General features: G+C 36.3%; 1 protein-coding gene across 1 annotated transcript in view; it reads right to left on the reverse strand.

The window, feature by feature from the left end:
- LOC121383875 (centriolin-like) overlaps positions 1–22,516 on the reverse strand; it is a 154,603-nt gene that overhangs the window by 36,000 nt on the left and 96,087 nt on the right. Inside the window, exons 28-32 of the mRNA XM_041513972.1 lie at positions 7,942–8,007; positions 6,956–7,033; positions 5,699–5,868; positions 4,191–4,581; positions 3,437–3,501 (exon numbers count right to left, since the gene is read on the reverse strand). Coding sequence (XP_041369906.1) covers positions 3,437–3,501; positions 4,191–4,581; positions 5,699–5,868; positions 6,956–7,033; positions 7,942–8,007 — 770 coding nt within the window. The remainder of the gene's footprint in view (positions 1–3,436; positions 3,502–4,190; positions 4,582–5,698; positions 5,869–6,955; positions 7,034–7,941; positions 8,008–22,516) is intronic.

Raw genomic sequence — 22,516 nt, forward strand, 5'->3', positions numbered from 1 at the left:
GTGTATGGCCTCACTAACATTAGCATGGTGTATGGCCTCACTAACATTAGCATGGTGTATGGCCTCACTAACATTAGCATGGTGTATGGCCTCACTAACATTAGCATGGTGTATGGCCTCACTAACATTAGCATGGTGTATGGCCTCACTAACATTAGCATGGTGTATGGCCTCACTAACATTAGCATGGTGTATGGCCTCACTAACATTAGCATCGTGTATGGCCTCACTAACATTAGCATCGTGTATGGCCTCACTAACATTAGCATGGTGTATGGCCTCACTAACATTAGCATGGTGTATGGCCTCACTAACATTAGCATGGTGTATGGCCTCACTAACATTAGCATGGTGTATGGCCTCACTAACATTAGCATCGTGTATGGCCTCACTAACATTAGCATGGTGTATGGCCTCACTAACATTAGCATCGTGTATGGCCTCACTAACATTAGCATGGTGTATGGCCTCACTAACAGCATGGTGTATGGCCTCACTAACATTAGCATGGTGTATGGCCTCACTAACATTAGCATGGTGTATGGCCTCACTAACATTAGCATGGTGTATGGCCTCACTAACATTAGCATGGTGTATGGCCTCACTAACATTAGCATGGTGTATGGCCTCACTAACAGCATGGTGTATGGCCTCACTAACATTAGCATGGTGTATGGCCTCACTAACATTAGCATCGTGTATGGCCTCACTAACATTAGCATGGTGTATGGCCTCACTAACATTAGCATGGTGTATGGCCTCACTAACATTAGCATCGTGTATGGCCTCACTAACATTAGCATGGTGTATGGCCTCACTAACATTAGCATCGTGTATGGCCTCACTAACATTAGCATCGTGTATGGCCTCACTAACATTAGCATCGTGTATGGCCTCACTAACATTAGCATCGTGTATGGCCTCACTGACACTTGCTAAAATTTTATGCTCACTAACATTTACAGTATGAGATCAACTGCTTTTGGGGGACCTGATGGATCTCAACCAGAGCTTCACGATTTGTACATCAAACACTGTGCATGTCTATGGGAAAATACATACAAAATCCGTTAGTGTTATTCAAAAGGCGTAGCCTATGTGGTCGCAGCAGGTTTTCACTTCTACTATCTGGACAAAGTGTCAAAATCAGACCTCTGAAAATTGCGAGAACTGTTGTTTCATTTACGTTTTACTTGTGGAAATCTAATATTGCGTAACCTTTTTTTTTTTACGCGCAAAATTTTGAGTACTATTTACATGGATAAAACGGGTCATGCAAAAATGAAATGGGTTACCTGGATTTATTTCTACATAACCGATAAATGGATCTCACAGATTTTCAATTCTCAGAGGTCTAGAAATAACCATATAGGTATAACCATCGTTTAAAATATGACAAAGTAATTTCGACTAATGTTTATATTTATTGGAAAATAACTGGTTGTCTACAATATTTTAATCTTAACTGATAATTGGGAAAATGTTTTGCTCAGCCAGAGCTATCCTTGAGTTTGAAAGCAATCAAGAAATATGATTTCAAATTGAGTGCAGCAGATATTCTTCAGCAGCTTTCTTCAACATAGGTACTGCAGCTCCTTTATTTATATCTTGATGGACATTGTTACAAATTACATACACAATATTCAATTTTTGTTATTTACAAAACACTCTTCCTTTCCTTTTTACATGAATCCAAACCAAAATTGACGAAGAACCTACATTTAGTGAATGGTGGTAAACGAAATGGCTACAGTCTATTCTAACATATATCAACCACTTGTACTGGCTTCACCTTGTAGAAACTGAAGTGTGTTACCTGTACATCAACCACTTGTACTGGCTTCACCTTGTACAAACTGAAGTGTGTTACCTGTGTATAAACCACTTGTACTGGCTTCACCTTGTACAAACTGAAGTGTGTTACCTGTACATCAACCACTTGTACTGGCTTCACCTTGTACAAACTGAAGTGTGTTACCTGTACATCAACCACTTGTACTGGCTTCACCTTGTACAAACTGAAGTGTGTTACCTGTACATCAACCACTTGTACTGGCTTCATCTTGTACAAACTGAAGTGTGTTACCTGTACATCAACCACTTGTACTGGCTTCACCTTGTACAAACTGAAGTGTGTTACCTGTACATCAACCACTTGTACTGGCTTCACCTTGTACAAACTGAAGTGTGTTACCTGTACATCAACCACTTGTACTGGCTTCACCTTGTACAAACTGAAGTGTGTTACCTGTACATCAACCACTTGTACTGGCTTCACCTTGTACAAACTGAAGTGTGTTACCTGTACATCAACCACTTGTACTGGCTTCACCTTGTACAAACTGAAGTGTGTTACCTGTACATCAACCACTTGTACTGGCTTCACCTTGTACAAACTGAAGTGTGTTACCTGTGTATAAACCACTTGTACTGGCTTCACCTTGTACAAACTGAAGTGTGTTACCTGTACATCAACCACTTGTACTGGCTTCACCTTGTACAAACTGAAGTGTGTTACCTGTACATCAACCACTTGTACTGGCTTCACCTTGTACAAACTGAAGTGTGTTACCTGTACATCAACCACTTGTACTGGCTTCACCTTGTACAAACTGAAGTGTGTTACCTGTACATCAACCACTTGTACTGGCTTCACCTTGTACAAACTGAAGTGTGTTACCTGTACATCAACCACTTGTACTGGCTTCACCTTGTACAAACTGAAGTGTGTTACCTGTACATCAACCACTTGTACTGGCTTCACCTTGTACAAACTGAAGTGTGTTACCTGTACATCAACCACTTGTACTGGCTTCATCTTGTACAAACTGAAGTGTGTTACCTGTACATCAACCACTTGTACTGGCTTCACCTTGTACAAACTGAAGTGTGTTACCTGTACATCAACCACTTGTACTGGCTTCACCTTGTACAAACTGAAGTGTGTTACCTGTACATCAACCACTTGTACTGGCTTCACCTTGTACAAACTGAAGTGTGTTACCTGTGTATAAACCACTTGTACTGGCTTCACCTTGTACAAACTGAAGTGTGTTACCTGTACATCAACCACTTGTACTGGCTTCATCTTGTAGAAACTGAAGTGTGTTACCTGTACATCAACCACTTGTACTGGCTTCACCTTGTACAAACTGAAGTGTGTTACCTGTACATCAACCACTTGTACTGGCTTCACCTTGTACAAACTGAAGTGTGTTACCTGTACATCAACCACTTGTACTGGCTTCATCTTGTAGAAACTGAAGTGTGTTACCTGTACATCAACCACTTGTACTGGCTTCACCTTGTACAAACTGAAGTGTGTTACCTGTACATCAACCACTTGTACTGGCTTCACCTTGTACAAACTGAAGTGTGTTACCTGTGTATAAACCACTTGTACTGGCTTCACCTTGTACAAACTGAAGTGTGTTACCTGTGAGCGGAACTCTTCACTCTGGAATCCAGCTCCTTAAACTCAGCATCTTTCTTGGTTATAATCTAGAAACATCAAACATGTGTTGTCAATGTCTATGTGATCATAAATAGCATCTCTTATGAGACCATTCTCACTGTGAATTACTCTAACCACTGATACGTGAAAGTAGCTCATTCCACAAGTTGCACATGTAAGAGAAAGTGTATTTGTATTAATATTAAGTCAGGATTTCAACCTACACCACTAGGATTGTTGTTTCTCTGTCTATTAGATCATGGAGTCACATCATAGTGAAATACCCAATTTTATAACAATAATGGATTGAAATTGGCAATATAATTGATAAAATCAGAATGTCTAATATTTATCCAATTAAAAAAAATAATGTGCATACGTTTTGCAGAATTTCTAACAACACGAGAATAGCCATATTTCAAGGAGTAAAAAAAATGAACCTTTTCATTGCATGACAGCATTTGGCACAGCACACCATTACGTTATTTACGTCATAGACTTGATAGCATGCTGCACACTACTTTTATAGTATGACGTCATAAAAAGGGCTCAGTCTGCGACGTCCTTGCAGCACAGACACAAAACGGTTAACATCTCCAGGGAGAACTAGTAAGCAGAACTATACTTACATACCTATGTGCTTACAAACAGTGCTTGGTCAGCCCAAACCATTTAACACATAAAATGAGGTAAGAATAAAAGGAGTAACATGCTATTAACACACGACATGACTCACCAACATAATGTCCTTGAGCAGTCTCTCCTGTTTGGCTTTCTTCCTGTCCAACTCCTTCACCTCCACCCTCACTGTGGCCAGCTGTTCGGTGGTCTTGATGAGCTGTACCCCGGCGTCAGTCGCACGTTTCTCCAACTCCTGGGCCTCGCGCGCCGTCGTCTGCAGCCCTGCGGTGGCGTCGTCGTACCGCTGTACCGTATCGCGTGCCTGCTCCTTCGCTTCCTTCAGGTTGACGTTGCACTCCTTGAGGAGCCGCTCGGTGTCATGCAGCTGGGCCGTGCGCTTGGCAAGTGTCTTCTCCAGGCAGTCAAGCTCGTCGCGCAGGAACTTCTGGCGATTCCTCTCCAGCGCCTCGTCAAAGCTGTCTTCACTCTCTGTGTATCTGTTGTCACTGCAGGTAGGCAGAGACATCGTGTCAACAATAAAATAATTTATTTGTTATGATATTACAGAGGTTTTTTCGTTGTCACTGCAGGTAGGCAGAGACATCGTGTCAACAATAAAATAATTTATTTGTTATGATATTACAGAGGTTTTTTCGTTGTCAATGTCGGGTCAACATTAAAATAATTTATTTGTCTTATGATATTACAGAGGGTTTTTCGCTGTCACTGCAGGTAGGCAGAGATGTCGGGTCAACAATAAAATAATTTATTTGTCTTATGATATTACAGAGGTTTTTTCGTTGTCACTGCAGGTAGGCAGAGATGTCGGGTCAACAATAAAATAATTTATTTGTCTTATGATATTACAGAGGTTTTTTCGTTTTCACTGCAGGTAGGCAGAGACGTCGTGTCAACAATAAAATAATTTATGGATGTTATATTACAGAGGTTTTTTCATTGTCACTGCAGGTAGGCAGAGATGTCATGTCAAAATGAACACAATTTATGTATCTTATGGTATTACAGAGGTTTTTTTTTTTAAAGATTGTTTTCAATCCACTTTTGGTTTTTGTCCCTTTCACATTTTAGAACTTCATAGAATTGTTTTTAGGACCATGTAAAGATGTGAGTTAATATGTCATCCTTATTAATGAGATAATTTCCTCTCGTCATATACACTTAACCCGACCTCTTAGTAAGTGCATCCCCTCCCTCTATATACATGAACGGGTATGAACATCCGAACAGTAAATTAAATCATTATAATATTTTATTGTTATTATTATTATTATTATTATTATAATTACTATTATCAGTTATTTTTGAAAATCTTTAACTTTTATTATAAATATATTAAAACACCTATCAGTGACATATTTCTTACTAGTTTTATGTAATATTTTGTAAATATTTTTGAAAATATACCAGTATGTTTTTATCTCCTCGACATACCAATTTGCACAGACTGACAATAGCCAAGCTGGTATACCAATCATGAAGCACAGCTTGTTACAGATAATAACTGTAAACAGAAATACACCACAGCCTGTGATATACCAGTTGTGGAGCACAGGTTGAAATGGACAAAAAACTGTGCACACAAATACAGAATTAAGAACATACTGCCTCCTCTTGACAGTGATTTTCTCATTGCGGATCTTCATGATATTGAGTTCATCCTTCGCGGCGCGGCGGTCTTTCTCCAGTCGTTTCTCTTCCTTCTGTAGATGACTCAAGTTCTCCTTCTGTCGCTCGATAGCAAGATCGAGTGCTTCAAGCTCATCTCGACGCTCCTGCAGATAGAAAACAAACAGAACCATTACAATAAGATTGCAGATAGAAAACAAACAGAACCATTACAATAAGATTGATGACAGTCACTCTTCGTACCCTTGTTTTGGTTTTGTACACAATGAATATAACAGTCCTCACTGTAATTTCACTTGAAATCCATATTTCGTAAATGGTACAATTTTTTAATAACAAGATTTTCTTCAAACACATTCAGGTGCAATAGTAATGTTAAAACCAAAATAATTCAATAGGAATTTTGCATTGGAATTTTTCCAGCGTTCTTAAAAAGGAAACATTTATGTATTATTGTGAGGAGATTGAAAGTGGCATCATTGAAATACTGACATCACTCAAATTCAAAATTATCTGTATTATTACCCTTCAATATTCTTTAACATGCAGACAATTCATAATACTGGACAAAATATTAAGTTTAAGTTTAAGTTTAAAAAGATAAAAGAAATAAAAAGTACTTTTCTCAAATATATCATATCAAAATTACTGTTTTATTTGTTATATTTATTGTTTACGATGACTAAACAAGGGTGCAAAGAGTGACTCATCGACCTTAATATATTACAAGTATGTGTTACATACACACAGATACAGTTTGAGAATTGATTCTGTAGGGGGAACTTATTTCATGTGTGATATGTCATTGTGTTGATGTTTACCATCTAATGTTCTCGGCTTGGTAAACTTGTATATTTCTATATTCAGGTGTGGGATAACTGTTTAGAAATAAAAAGAGAAATGATCTTTAAAAAGCTGAACATTGCACACTATACCTACATGTAAATAAATGTCACGTATTAGATTTCAGATCTAGTCCAATCTACTTTGTGAAAATTATTTTAGAAAAAAAATAATCTGAAATTGGATAAAAAGCTGTAAAATCACATGTTTGATTACTGTTTGAAAATGTTTAGATGAAATGTTAATGCTACCCACATCGCTACTTGGCAATACTGTACATAAGTAAAGATTAGTATGTGCACTTGTGACCTGAAGATGTCCCTCACTGGTGCAAGCTGCCCCGTACTGCCAAGTAGTGTTGTGTTTGAGATATGTGTGTGTGTGTCTCACCTCGAGCTCTCTCTGCAGACGTCGCACCAGCCTCTGGTCTTCACTCACAACATGCTCCTCCTCTTCCTCCTCAATCTCCTATCAATCACACAACACAGTCATTGAGCACGAAACGCAACGTTCTAATTAATACATGGTCTACCAGAATATGTCACAGGATATACATGACAATCTCTAGAACAGAAAACTATTCAACATATCTGATAAACAGATACAGGAATACGTCAGGATATACGTGGCAATCTCTGTAACAGAAAACTATTCAACATATCTGATAAACAGATACAGGAATATGTCACAGGATATACGTGGCAATCTCTGTAACAGAAAACTATTCAACATATCTGATAAACAGATACAGGGTTACTTTCTAACTGATCGCAGAAACTATTGAAGGTTGATTGCAGAAACTACTGAAGGTTGATTGCAGAGACTACTGAAGGTTGATTGCAAGGCTTCTGATGGCCAATTTCACCAATGGAAACAAACATTTCAAGGAAGGAAGGAAATGGTTTATTTATTTATTTATTTATTTATTCAACACATTTTATTTATGGTTAAATGGCATCAGACATATGGTTAAGCAAACATTTGAAGACAAATCAGCACATTTGAAGCTATGCCTGTTTCATTTGCAATGTAGTTATTTTGACAACTGGGTGGGTGGGTGGGTGGTATTTTGGATTGATGGATGGATGGATGGATGGATGGATGGATGATGGATGGATGGATGGATGGATGGATGGTTGGTTGGTTGGTTGTTTGTTTGGTTGGATGGACTGATGAATGGATGGACGGATGGATGGATGGATGGATGGATGGATGGGTGCATGGATTTTAAGAGAGCGAGCGAGTGATGAATGGAATGAATGGAATGAATGACACTGTATTCCTGTATTGGAAAGGAAAGGAATGTTAAAGCAACAACCCTTATTGTATTATCATTATTAAAAGCTTTATTTGAGTCTGGAAGTCAGATAAGTTACCTCTGTTCTTGTAATGCGAATTTTCAATCGCTTCAGCTTTTCCTGGAGCTCAGCAATATAATCCTCCTACAAAGACAACATAAATCATATTAAACATTAAAATATTCTGCAATTCACACAAACTGACATAACTAATTTACTGTATATAAATTATATTAAACATTAAAATATTCTGCAATTCACACAAACTGACATAACTAATTTACTGTATATAAATTATATTAAACATTCAAATATTCTGCAATTCACACAAACTAAAATGACTATTTACTGTATGTACACATACTACAAGTGATGACAAGTTTTATATTTTGAATTTCTATTTCACCTGCCAAGTCAAAAACAATTGACGGCTTTTCCCTTTTTGCAGGCCTTATTTCGAGCCCTGCCTAACAGACAGAAGATATATGTACTGTCTGAACAGTAAGAAAAGGTTGACTCTGAAGGTAACAAGAGAGAGCAATTCGGAAACTCTAATGAGAACAGATAATTCAGAAACACATGCACTTCAATATGGTCGACGTCTCATTATTCAGATACATGTTCACCAACACTCTGACAACCAAACATCACTATCACCTGTGTGATGTACAAGCTCTTAAAACTCCAAAACCATAAACTGTCACATACTAATCTTTACTTATGTACAGTGTTCATGTTTAGTTTTCATCTATGTCAGCTAATACAAGTAGTAAACACTTCTTATTTAAATTCTGCCATTCAATAATTCAATAATACCTGTATAAGTATTAAAAACTTTGTGGTATATCAACAGGTCATACTTACATCTTAACAATATGATCTAACTTGTGAACATTTTAAACTGCCACTGAACAAGTCAGTGATACAAGCGTTAAATGCTTCACATCAAATTATGCCAACAAGTTTGGTTTACAATTGTAACTATGTGATCTAAAATTGTAGGATGTAACTTAACTTCTGTACATTTAATGTTCCACTCAAGAAGTCAATAACATAATACAAGTATTAAATGCATCATGTTATATTAGACCAACAAGATTTCATTACAACTGTATCAATGTGGTCAAAAATCATAACGATGTGATCTAACTTCTGTAGATATTAAACTGGTACTCAAGAAGTGAATACCATAATTATAAACACTTTTAATGCAACATGGTACATTATACCGACAAGTTTTGATTTGGTCATTGTCTAAAAATATAACGATGTGATTGAACTCATGTATATTTTAACCTGTCACTCAAGAAAGTAAAGTTTGTTTATTTAACGACGCCACTAGAGCACATTGATTTTTTATCTCATCATCGGCTATTTGACGTCAAACATATGGTTATTCGACACTGTTTTTTTTTTAGAGGAAACCCGATGTCGCCACATAGGCTACTCTTTTTTATGACAGGCAGCAAGGGATCTTTTATTTGTACTTCCCACAGGCAGGATAGCACAAATCATGGCCTTTGTTGAACCAGTTATGGATCACTGGTCGGTGCAAGTGGTTTACACCTACCCATTGCGCCTTGCGGAGCACTCACTCAGGGTTTGGAGTCGGTATCTGGATTACAAATCCCATGCCTCGACTGGGATCCGAACCCAGTACCTACCAGCCTGTAGACCGATGGCCTAACCACGACGCCACCGAGGCCGGTCTGTCACTCAAGAAGTTAATACCATAATTATACACACTTATTAATGCAACATGGTAAATTATACCAACAACTGTCTGTCGGATGGTGCATATAAAAGAGCACTTGCTGCTAATTGAAAAGATTAGCTCATAAAGTGGTGACAGCGGGTTTCCTCTCTCAATATCTGCGTGGTCCTTAACCATATATCCGATGCCATATAACCATAAATAAACTGTGTTGAGTGCGTCGTTAAATAAAACATTTCCTTATTTCCAAGTTTTGATTACAACTGTACGAATGAGGTCTAAACTCACAACGCTGTGATCTAACGTCTGTACATTTTAACCTGCCACTCTAGAAGTCAACGAGACTATGGTTCTATTGACTGGTGTCTGTATGCAGGTGTAACACTCGAAAGTATTGAGCTTTAGAAAATACAGCGATCACTTGGAGCTGTGTCAATCACTCCATGCCAGTGAATACAACACGCCGATCTTCGCGCATGATCGACCCAGTCTTGTTGATAAACACAGAAGAGTTAGAGGTTTTTTGTAGCCCACCCCAGTTCATCAGATACCAAACAACAAGCCCCAACTTGAAGTGAGTCGACGGCAATAGGAAAATAATTAGGTGTACACAAGGACTGAATAGACAGAACAAAATTAACAGTATTGTTGAAGCCCTTCTCAAGATAGTAACTATGTCGTTGATCAATGGGTATGAAAACATGTTATCTTTATCAATAGATCAAAATCAACTAAAAGATCTCGACTATTTGAGAATCAGATGGAAATAACTAAACCTTTGTATTGTAAAGAGGTTATGTTACCTTTTTACAAATGTACGCAGTATTATCAGTTAAAGTATGTTTTGTTTAACAACACCATTAGAGCACATTGATTTATTAATCATCGGCTATTGGATGCCAAACATTTGGTAATTCTGACTCGTAGTCAACAGAGGAAACCTGCTACATTTTTCCTAATGCAGCAAGGGATCTTTGATATGCACATACCACAACCTTTGCCCAGTTGTGATGCACAGTTGGAATGAGAGAAAAAAAACAATCAGTTGAATGGGTCCACCTGCATGGTTTGATCCTGCAATGCAAACACCCCAACCGAGCACTCAACCAACTGATATATATATTTGCAATATATTTGAACATATATGGGTTAAAATCATAGCAGGGTGTCTAATCAAACAGATTCAGGTGTAAATGAGACAATTTAGGTTTGTTCTTGGCCTACGTAAGGGTGTTTATAACAGTATTCTAGATTTTGGGCAAGGTCAAAAATGTGTGACCTTTTGACCTCTGTTGACCTAATTATTGAACTCATTTGCATATCATTGTAAAGAGCTTCCCAAGACCCACAATTTGATGGGCCACATGATCTATTATCTTATATAACAACGGCTCTAGAGGACTTTTTGTGTCCCTTACCCCCATTTTTATGGCAATTTTTGATTTTGTGCTTCCAACACAAAAGGGTTAATGGTCATCCACCTGGAAATTGAAGACTACCACCCAGTCTATCAAAATCACCAAAGAAAAAAACTTTAACTCTGATTGCAGGGTATGGCCTAAAATCGAGCCTTGGCTCCCAGACTATTAGCAGTATTATCAGTTACCAGTGCAATAGTGTGCTATTGTTTAAATCTATATCTGATGAATCATTGCAAATTAATCAAATCCCACATATAATGTTAGCATAAATTACTTGAGAATACTAAAACCAAGCCTATAACAGGTCCTTGAGAAATGAAAATTTGCATAACCCATTTATGGGTTACACAAAAACAAGTTAAGGTAATCTATTTCTTCTGGACAAATCTGTATCAAGTTCAATCTTGTTACAATGACCACGTTTGTCCCTGGGTCACTTGTCGTTATATCGAAATTGTCTTTATAAAAATTTGTTTTGTTTAACGATACGACTAGAGCACATTGATTTATTAATCATCAGCCATTGGGTGTCAAACATTTTGTAATTTTGACAAAGTCTTAGAGAGGAACCCACTACATTAGTAGCAAGGGATCTTTTATACCACATACCACAGCATTTGATATACCAGTCATGGTGCATTGGCTGGAATGAGAAATACCCAATGGGCCCAGCGACGGGAATCAATCACATACTATTTTTAAATATATTATTATTAATCAAGGTGCATTCACTGTCAATCTAACAACTCCTTGGTTAGAGACCTACTTCATTTAAAAATGTCATAAAACTAGTAGACTTGATTGTTTAAGTTAATCCTTTAATTGAATGACTAAAGGCTTATGTTCAAAAGCAATACACATTTACAGATTTAGTCGAAATTGGTAACTCAGACATCAGGTGATATTGTTGGCTCGCGACGAGATCAATAATGCCAAATGGCTGTCTGTACTGTCAACGTTCTACAGCATCTGTGATTATGTAATGTCGTTGTCAACGTGCTACAGCATCTGTGATTATGTAATGTCGTTGTCAACGTGCTACAGCATCTGTGATTATGTAATGTCGTTGTCAACGTGCTACAGCATCTGTGATTATGTAATGTCGTTGTCAACGTGCTACAGCATCTGTGATTATGTAATGTCATTGTAAACGTGCTACAGCATCTGTGATTATGTAATGTCGTTGTAAAGAGTTGTTTTTAGACGTCGGATGCACGTTTGTTCCTAATTTGCTCTGTCAGTGTCGAGAGGTGTGAATTCCAGAATTATTATTAAAAACAACAAATACACATACATACATTAAACATGTTTTTAAAAAACATCATTAAATATAAAAACAAGGCGCATTCACCGTCAGTCTAATCAAGACATCTACGATTGGTACCTGTTTCGTTTACAAAATATCATGAAAATAGAAGCTTTTATTGTTCGAAGTTAATCCTTTAATTGGTTAACTAAAGGCTTATTTGCAAAAGCAATACATGTCTACAGATTTCGCAGACATCAGTAGCTCGGACAGCATGTGACACAGTCGGCTCACTACGAAATCAAGGATTCTATGTGGCTGTGTGTATTGCTAACGTGTTACGGTATCTGTGATTATGTAATGTCGTTGTAAAGAAGTGTCTTCAGACGTCGGATGCACGTTTGTTCCTAATTTGCTCTGTCGGTGTCGGAACTTGTGAATTCCGGTGTAATGAACAAAATAACATTGATGTACGTTGTTCCCAACAATTTGTGGTCAGATGGTGTAAATGTCATAGTAACGACGGTCGTTGTAATGAGGTCTGACTGTATATAGAAAAAATTACTTGCTGCTATCAATATATACAAATGCATGCATTTGTTTGTTTTGTTTTGTTTTGTTTTGGTTAATGACATGACTAGAGCACACTGATTTATTCATCGCCGGCTAAAGGATATCAAACATATATTAAACACCAAACAGCTGTAGTTTACAAAGTGCTGAGGTGTCATTAAGCAACTATTCCTTTCTTTTGTTTTCTATGTAGACCAAGTGTTGAAATAACCATATGTTAAATACCAAACAGCTGTAGTTTAAAAGTAATAAGGTGTCATTCCTTTCTTTTGTTTTCTGTGTAGACCAAGTGTTGAAATAACCATATGTTAAACACCAAACAGCTGTAGTTTAAAAGTGCTGAGGTGTCATTAAGCAACTATTCCTTTCTTTTGTTTTCTGTGTAGACCAAGTGTTGAAATAACCATATGTTAAACACCAAACAGCTGTAGTTTACAAAGTGCTGAGGTGTCATTAAGCAACTATTCCTTTCTTTTGTTTTCTATGTAGACCAAGTGTTGAAATAACCATATGTTAAACACCAAACAGCTGTTGTTTACAAAGTGCTGAGGTGTCATTCCTATTCTTTTGTTTTCTGTGTAGACCAAGTGTTGAAATAACCATATGTTAAACACCAAACAGCTGTAGTTTAAAAGTGATAAGGTGTCATTAAGCAACTATTCCTTTCTTTTGTTTTCTGTGTAGACCAAGTGTTGAAATAACCATATGTTAAACACCAAACAGCTGTAGTTTACAAAGTGCTGAGGTGTCATTAAGCAACTATTCCTTTCTTTTGTTTTCTATGTAGACCAAGTGTTGAAATAACCATATGTTAAATACCAAACAGCTGTAGTTTACAAAGTGCTGAGGTGTCATTAAGCAACTATTCCTTTCTTTTGTTTTCTATGTAGACCAAGTGTTGAAATAACCATATGTTAAATACCAAACAGCTGTAGTTTAAAAGTAATAAGGTGTCATTTCTTTCTTTTGTTTTCTGTGTAGACCAAGTGTTGAAATAACCATATGTTAAACACCAAACAGCTGTAGTTTAAAAGTGCTGAGGTGTCATTAAGCAACTATTCCTTTCTTTTGTTTTCTGTGTAGACCAAGTGTTGAAATAACCATATGTTAAACACCAAACAGCTGTAGTTTACAAAGTGCTGAGGTGTCATTAAGCAACTATTCCTTTCTTTTGTTTTCTATGTAGACCAAGTGTTGAAATAACCATATGTTAAACACCAAACAGCTGTAGTTTACAAAGTGCTGAGGTGTCATTAAGCAACTATTCCTTTCTTTTGTTTTCTGTGTAGACCAAGTGTTGAAATAACCATATGTTAAATACCAAACAGCTGTAGTTTAAAAGTAATAAGGTGTCATTCCTTTCTTTTGTTTTCTGTGTAGACCAAGTGTTGAAATAACCATATGTTAAACACCAAACAGCTGTAGTTTAAAAGTGATAAGGTGTCATTAAGCAACTATTCCTTTCTTTTGTTTTCTGTGTAGACCAAGTGTTGAAATAACCATATGTTAAACACCAAACAGCTGTAGTTTACAAAGTGCTGAGGTGTCATTAAGCAACTATTCCTTTCTTTTGTTTTCTGTGTAGACCAAGTGTTGAAATAACCATATGTTAAATACCAAACAGCTGTAGTTTACAAAGTGCTGAGGTGTCATTAAGCAACTATTCCTTTCTTTTGTTTTCTATGTAGACCAAGTGTTGAAATAACCATATGTTAAACACCAAACAGCTGTAGTTTACAAAGTGCTGAGGTGTCATTAAGCAACTATTCCTTTCTTTTGTTTTCTATGTAGACCAAGTGTTGAAATAACCATATGTTAAACACCAAACAGCTGTAGTTTACAAAGTGCTGAGGTGTCATTAAGCAACTATTCCTTTCTTTTGTTTTCTATGTAGACCATGTGTTGAAATAACCATATGTTAAATACCAAACAGCTGTAGTTTAAAAGTGATAAGGTGTCATTCCTTTCTTTTGTTTTCTGTGTAGACCAAGTGTTGAAATAACCATATGTTAAACACCAAACAGCTGTAGTTTAAAAGTGATAAGGTGTCATTAAGCAACTATTCCTTTCTTTTGTTTTCTGTGTAGACCAAGTGTTGAAATAACCATATGTTAAACACCAAACAGCTGTAGTTTACAAAGTGCTGAGGTGTCATTAAGCAACTATTCCTTTCTTTTGTTTTCTATGTAGACCAAGTGTTGAAATAACCATATGTTAAACACCAAACAGCTGTAGTTTACTAAGTGCTGAGGTGTCATTAAGCAACTATTCCTTTCTTTTGTTTTCTATGTAGACCAAGTGTTGAAATAACCATATGTTAAATACCAAACAGCTGTAGTTTAAAAGTAATAAGGTGTCATTCCTTTCTTTTGTTTTCTGTGTAGACCAAGTGTTGAAATAACCATATGTTAAACACCAAACAGCTGTAGTTTAAAAGTGATAAGGTGTCATTAAGCAACTATTCCTTTCTTTTGTTTTCTGTGTAGACCAAGTGTTGAAATAACCATATGTTAAACACCAAACAGCTGTAGTTTACAAAGTGCTGAGGTGTCATTAAGCAACTATTCCTTTCTTTTGTTTTCTATGTAGACCAAGTGTTGAAATAACCATATGTTAAACACCAAACAGCTGTAGTTTACAAAGTGCTGAGGTGTCATTAAGCAACTATTCCTTTCTTTTGTTTTCTGTGTAGACCAAGTGTTGAAATAACCATATGTTAAACACCAAACAGCTGTAGTTTACAAAGTGCTGAGGTGTCATTAAGCAACTATTCCTTTCTTTTGTTTTCTGTGTAGACCAAGTGTTGAAATAACCATATGTTAAACACCAAACAGCTGTAGTTTACAAAGTGCTGAGGTGTCATTAAGCAACTATTCCTGTCTTTTGTTTTCTGTGTAGACCAAGTGTTGAAATAACCATATGTTAAACACCAAACAGCTGTAGTTTACAAAGTGCTGAGGTGTCATTAAGCAACTATTCCTTTCTTTTGTTTTCTATGTAGACCAAGTGTTGAAATAACCATATGTTAAATACCAAACAGCTGTAGTTTACAAAGTGCTGAGGTGTCATTAAGCAACTATTCCTTTCTTTTGTTTTCTATGTAGACCAAGTGTTGAAATAACCATATGTTAAATACCAAACAGCTGTAGTTTAAAAGTAATAAGGTGTCATTTCTTTCTTTTGTTTTCTGTGTAGACCAAGTGTTGAAATAACCATATGTTAAACACCAAACAGCTGTAGTTTAAAAGTGCTGAGGTGTCATTAAGGAACTATTCCTTTCTTTTGTTTTCTGTGTAGACCAAGTGTTGAAATAACCATATGTTAAACACCAAACAGCTGTAGTTTACAAAGTGCTGAGGTGTCATTAAGCAACTATTCCTTGTTGGTTGTAAAAATATAGTTTCATTTTGTTTTCTATGTAGACCAAGTGTTGAAATAACCATATGTTAAATACCAAACAGCTGTAGTTTAAAAGTAATAAGGTGTCATTCCTTTCTTTTGTTTTCTGTGTAGACCAAGTGTTGAAATAACCATATGTTAAACACCAAACAGCTGTAGTTTAAAAGTGATAAGGTGTCATTAAGCAACTATTCCTTTCTTTTGTTTTCTGTGTAGACCAAGTGTTGAAATAACCATATGTTAAACACCAAACAGCTGTAGTTTACAAAGTGCTGAAGTGTCATTAAGCAACTATTCCTTTCTTTTGTTTTCTATGTAGACCAAGTGTTGAAATAACCATATGTTAAACACCAAACAGCTGTAGTTTACAAAGTGCTGAGGTGTCATTAAGCAACTATTCCTTTCTTTTGTTTTCTGTGTAGACCAAGTGTTGAAATAACCATATGTTAAACACCAAACAGCTGTAGTTTACAAAGTGCTGAGGTGTCATTAAGCAACTATTCCTTTCTTTTGTTTTCTGTGTAGACCAAGTGTTGAAATAACCATATGTTAAACACCAAACAGCTGTAGTTTACAAAGTGCTGAGGTGTCATTAAGCAACTATTCCTGTCTTTTGTTTTCTGTGTAGACCAAGTGTTGAAATAACCATATGTTAAACACCAAACAGCTGTAGTTTACAAAGTGCTGAGGTGTCATTAAGCAACTATTCCTTTCTTTTGTTTTCTATGTAGACCAAGTGTTGAAATAACCATATGTTAAATACCAAACAGCTGTAGTTTACAAAGTGCTGAGGTGTTATTAAGCAACTATTCCTTTCTTTTGTTTTCTATGTAGACCAAGTGTTGAAATAACCATATGTTAGACACCAAACAGCTGTAGTTTACAAAGTGCTACTCAAGGTGTTATTAAACTTAATATTCCTTTTATTTTATTTTACACCAGTTAACTAACTGGTATTAGTACTATACAAACAATTCCACTGCATGGTTTCATATGACACAAAACACACAGTATTATCCATTTAATCTACCAGAATGAAACATATGATTAACGATCCCATTCATAAGTCAATGGCTATTATAGCTGTAGGTGTTTCATTCTGACACATACACGACAATGTTAAAGAAAATATTTAATTTAACAATACAACTAACACATCCTGTGTACTTAAAGGTTTCTGATCTCACTTATGTACATATCTACAGGTAGTACAATACCAAATAACTTCCGGCTAGGTCGAAGTTCGAGGTGCACCGAACTTTTGATAGAGAAGTGAACACCACAAGTCCTGTGATTGGTTATAAATGTGAGTGTGTTGGTTGTAAAAAATAATAGTTTCATCTGGGTAAAATAAATGCGCAATTTTATTTCATCTAGTACCAATGTGTCAAGTAGCCTTGTGCTTGAAACATGTATGGGGTACCTGTTAAAAAAAGTACTCAAATTTTGTGCGAAACTAGGGTAGTCATAGACGCTACCCGTTATCTCAGAAACGAGCAGCTTGACCCCCATTTTTTTCTGATTCACTTTAAGTGTAAGGGGTGGTAGTATTTATATCCGTGGCGTTTATGTCGGTTGATACGTTGCAGGTAGGAGTTTTAGCCGTATATGTTACTATTGTCGTCTATGGGATTTGATTTGGTAGTGTACACCCTACAAGCTCAATTATAGAGGGAAGGGGCCAGGATAGCATGGTTATTTGGTCAAGACAACCTCAAACTTTACACTTTTATCTTCCTTTTTATTTTCCTAAACAGAAATGAATAATAACTAGGTTGTGAATATACCTAATGTAAGTAAAACATGACACATAAACTGTTGAAGGTGAGGTCAGTTTTAATGTTGAAGATGTTTGTCAACACACACACCCTGTTGTAAACACGCACTCTTTCTGATAAGATAAGTGGAATGAAATACAAACTGTGGCTCCTATAAGCTTTTAAACAAACTTGAGTTACTACGATCATAATCATAATGAAAGTGATCCATATATATACACTGGTATTTCCAAACACTAGTTTAATTAAACCTCACCACATTTTGAAATATGGTAATTTGGTATTTAATATGTGGTTATTGTCACACTTGTTTGTTAGTTTGTTAATTTGTGTGTTTGTTAGTTTGGTAGTTATCAATGTATTTATATCCTGAGGGTTCAAATATGGGTTAAAATCAGAACTTGTTTCCACAGTAAGAAGGGAAGGGGGACATTTGATGGGTAGAAAATTGCAATAATCTTAGTCTAGTAATAAATTAAATTAAGCTAAATATAAATCAAGTGCACTTATTTGGTATTTAAAATTTGGGCACAAAATAAGACAGTTTACCCACAAATTTAAATATGAATAGAAAGAAAGAAAGAAATGTTTTATTTAACGACACACTCAACACATTTTATTTACGGTTATATGGCGTCAGACATATGGTTAAGGACCATGCACACAGATTTTGAGAGGAAACCCGCTGTCGCCACTACATAGGCTACTCTTTCCGATTAGCAGCAAGGGATCTTTTATTTGTGCTTCCCACAGGCAGGATAGCACAAACCATGGCCTTTGTTGAACTAGTTATGGATCACTGGTCGGTGCAAGTGGTTTACACCTACCCATTGGGCCTTGTGGAGCACTCACTCAGGGTTTGGAGTCGGTATCTGGATTAAAAATCCCATGGCTCGTATGGGATCCGAACCCATTACCTACCAGCCTGTAGACCGATGGTCTAACCACGATGCCACCGAGGCCGGTCTAAATAAATAAATATGAATAGAGTCGAAGAGAATAAATATATGTACAGTGTAGTGTGGATGGTGTCACCACAGTATGAATGACATATAAAATTGTTAATAACACCACTGGAAGACACTGATTAGTAAATCAGTGCTTTTTGAATGTCAGACATTAGGCAATTGCGACACATGCTAGTACTCTTCACAGAACATTTTCTCATTAGCAGCAATGGAACTTTTGTGTGCATTTTTCAATAAACAACAAAGCGCATACCACAGCCTTTAAAATCCCAGTCATGGAGCACTGGCTGGGATGGTGAAAACTCAATGGGTCTGCGAAGGAGGTTTGATCCTACAACTCAAGCACATCAGGCGAACACTCTATCCACTGAGCTACATTCTGCCCCAAAACCAACAGTTAAGTGTCCTAACAGGTATTAGCTACGTAAGGTTACACTGATTTAAGAAATCATCTATTGATTGGAAGTTGAGTTTATTCATTATTGCTGTACCTTGGTATTTTGCACTGTACCTTAATTAATACTTGTATGTAGTCATTAAAAGTTAAATTCCAGACTTCAGGGAACATTTGTTTTTTTAAATTTTGACAAGCAACAGTGATGACAAGTTGAAAATTGATTAGCAACTACTAATAGTACTATTTAACATTTTTAGAATTGTGTAGTGATTTCTGAAATGTGATGCGATAATGAACCAAATATTCACTGGAACTCTATTTAAAAATAAACTCATTTACACACATTAGTTTTCTCCCACCTAAAAATCTGACATGATAAGGTAAAATTGACAAAAATTCAACGAGCACTTGAGAGAACCCCGAGTTAATCAATACTATATTGTGACCCAACATCACAAAGTTGACAAGAATTCAACTATCACTTAGGAGAAGCCTGAGTAACAGAATGAAGATCATAAGTGGCTCATAAAGCATGTCAATCTGTGGCTCGTAAATCTGAGGTACGTAAACCCACACCTCTCAATACCACGATCAATAGCTGGGGAAACCCGACACCATTCCCTGGACCTCCACGGTATTAACAGCCTGACATTGTATTGGGCACACATAAAAAAAAAAAAAAAAACCATACATTAAAAATGAAAAACAAATGTTAAAAGTGACTTATTCAAACACAGAAAGTAATATTTCTGAAGTCTGCTATTATTGATCTTTTTTATATTATTCCCACTCTATCCACCCCCCCCCCCCCCCCCAAAAAAAAAAAACACAACAAAAACAAACAAAACAAACCCAAATAACAAACAAAAAAAACCTAAGGCTTTAGGGTTGCCTAAAATAGTTACTAAGATAATTATGTTATAATTATAATGCTGGTAATATTTGTTTTATTTTTTATTCTTTATTTTGTTTTTCAAAGTTTTTTTTCTTCATTGAATCAATTAAAATACCCCATATACCTACATATAATAAACTTCCTTTCACACATGCTTACATGTTACATGAGTAAAAATGCTCAAGCATGACTCTTTGAAGTCGCAAGGTTCACAACTCAAGGAAGGGGGGGGGGGGGGGGGGGGGGGGAACACACCAACATTTAAACAATATTTAAAGGAAAAAACTATGTTGCTGGGTAACAACATCTCAGCATATTTTAAATTACAGCTTGTTGATGGCTTCAACATTTGTTCTATTAACCAAACAGCAACAGTGGATGTTTTATTAGCATTTTGTCACAAACAGAACAGCACATATCACTGCCTTTAATATACCAGCTGTACAACACCATGAAGTGAGAATATGAAGTACAAAGACGAATCAGTGTAACCTCCAATCAATAACCAAACGGAACAAGTCTGATAAGTGAGGATTAATAAAATATTTATATTCCAATTACCAGGCTAATCTGTATTTATTAAGTTCCATTCTTCCAGCAGTACAAACACAGTCTGCACATAAACATCAGTGGGCTGGATGGAGCAGTCGTTAATGGTAGTTTGGTTTAACGATGCCAGAAGTGCACGTTGGTCTGTAATTAAACATTGGCTATTGGGTCTTGAATTGTTGATGATTATAGCATAGTCTTCAGACAAAGCTTGTTGATGATTATAGCACATAGTCTTCAGACAAAGCTTGTTGATGATTATAGCACAGTCTTCAGACAAAGCTTGTTGATGATTATAGCACATAGTCTTCAGACAAAGCGTGTTGATGATTATAGCACATAGTCTTCAGACAAAGCTTGTTGATGATTATAGCACATAGTCTTCAGACAAAGCTTGTTGATGATTATAGCACATAGTCTTCAGACAAAGCTTGTTGATGATTATAGCACATAGTCTTCAGACAAAGCTTGTTCATGATTATAGCACATAGTCTTCAGACAAAGCTTGTTCATGATTATAGCACAGTCTTCAAAGCTTGTTGATGATTATAGCATAGTCTTCAGACAAAGCTTGTTGGTGATTATAGCACATAGTCTTCAGACAAAGCTTGTTGATGATTATAGCACATAGTCTTCAGACAAAGCTTGTTGATGATTATAGCACATAGTCTTCAGACAAAGCTTGTTGATGATTATAGCACATAGTCTTCAGACAAAGCTTGTTGATGATTATAGCACATAGTCTTCAGACAAAGCTTGTTGATGATTATAGCACATAGTCTTCAGACAAAGCTTTTTGATGATTATAGCACATAGTCTTCAGACAAAGCTTGTTGATGATTATAGCACAGTCTTCAGACAAAGCGTGTTGATGATTATAGCACATAGTCTTCAGACAAAGCTTGTTGATGATTATAGCACATAGTCTTCAGACAAAGCTTGTTGATGATTATAGCACATAGTCTTCAGACAAAGCTTGTTGATGATTATAGCACATAGTCTTCAGACAAAGCTTGTAGATGATTATAGCACATAGTCTTCAGACAAAGCTTGTAGATGATTATAGCACATAGTCTTCAGACAAAGCTTGTTGATGATTATAGCACATAGTCTTCAGACAAAGCGTGTTGATGATTATAGCACATAGTCTTCAGACAAAGCTTGTTGATGATTATAGCACATAGTCTTCAGACAAAGCTTGTTGATGATTATAGCACATAGTCTTCAGACAAAGCGTGTTGATGATTATAGCACATAGTCTTCAGACAAAGCTTGTTGATGATTATAGCACATAGTCTTCAGACAAAGCTTGTTGATGATTATAGCACATAGTCTTCAGACAAAGCTTGTTGATGATTATAGCACATAGTCTTCAGACAAAGCTTGTTGATGATTATAGCACACAGTCTTCAGACAAAGCTTGTTGATGATTATAGCACACAGTCTTCAGACAAAGCTTGTAGATGATTATAGCACACAGTCTTCAGACAAAGCTTGTTGATGATTATAGCACACAGTCTTCAGACAAAGCTTGTTGATGATTATAGCACACAGTCTTCAGACAAAGCTTGCTACATTTTTCCATTAGCAGCAAAGGATCTTTCAAATAAACTTTCCCACAGACAAAATTACCAAATGTTTGACATCCAGTAGCCAATGATTAATAAATCAATGTGCTCTAGTGGTACTGTTAAACAAAACAAACTTTAACTT

Source organism: Gigantopelta aegis, chromosome 10 (genome assembly GCF_016097555.1).
Source record: "Gigantopelta aegis isolate Gae_Host chromosome 10, Gae_host_genome, whole genome shotgun sequence".
Lineage (NCBI taxonomy): Eukaryota > Metazoa > Mollusca > Gastropoda > Neomphalida > Peltospiridae > Gigantopelta > Gigantopelta aegis.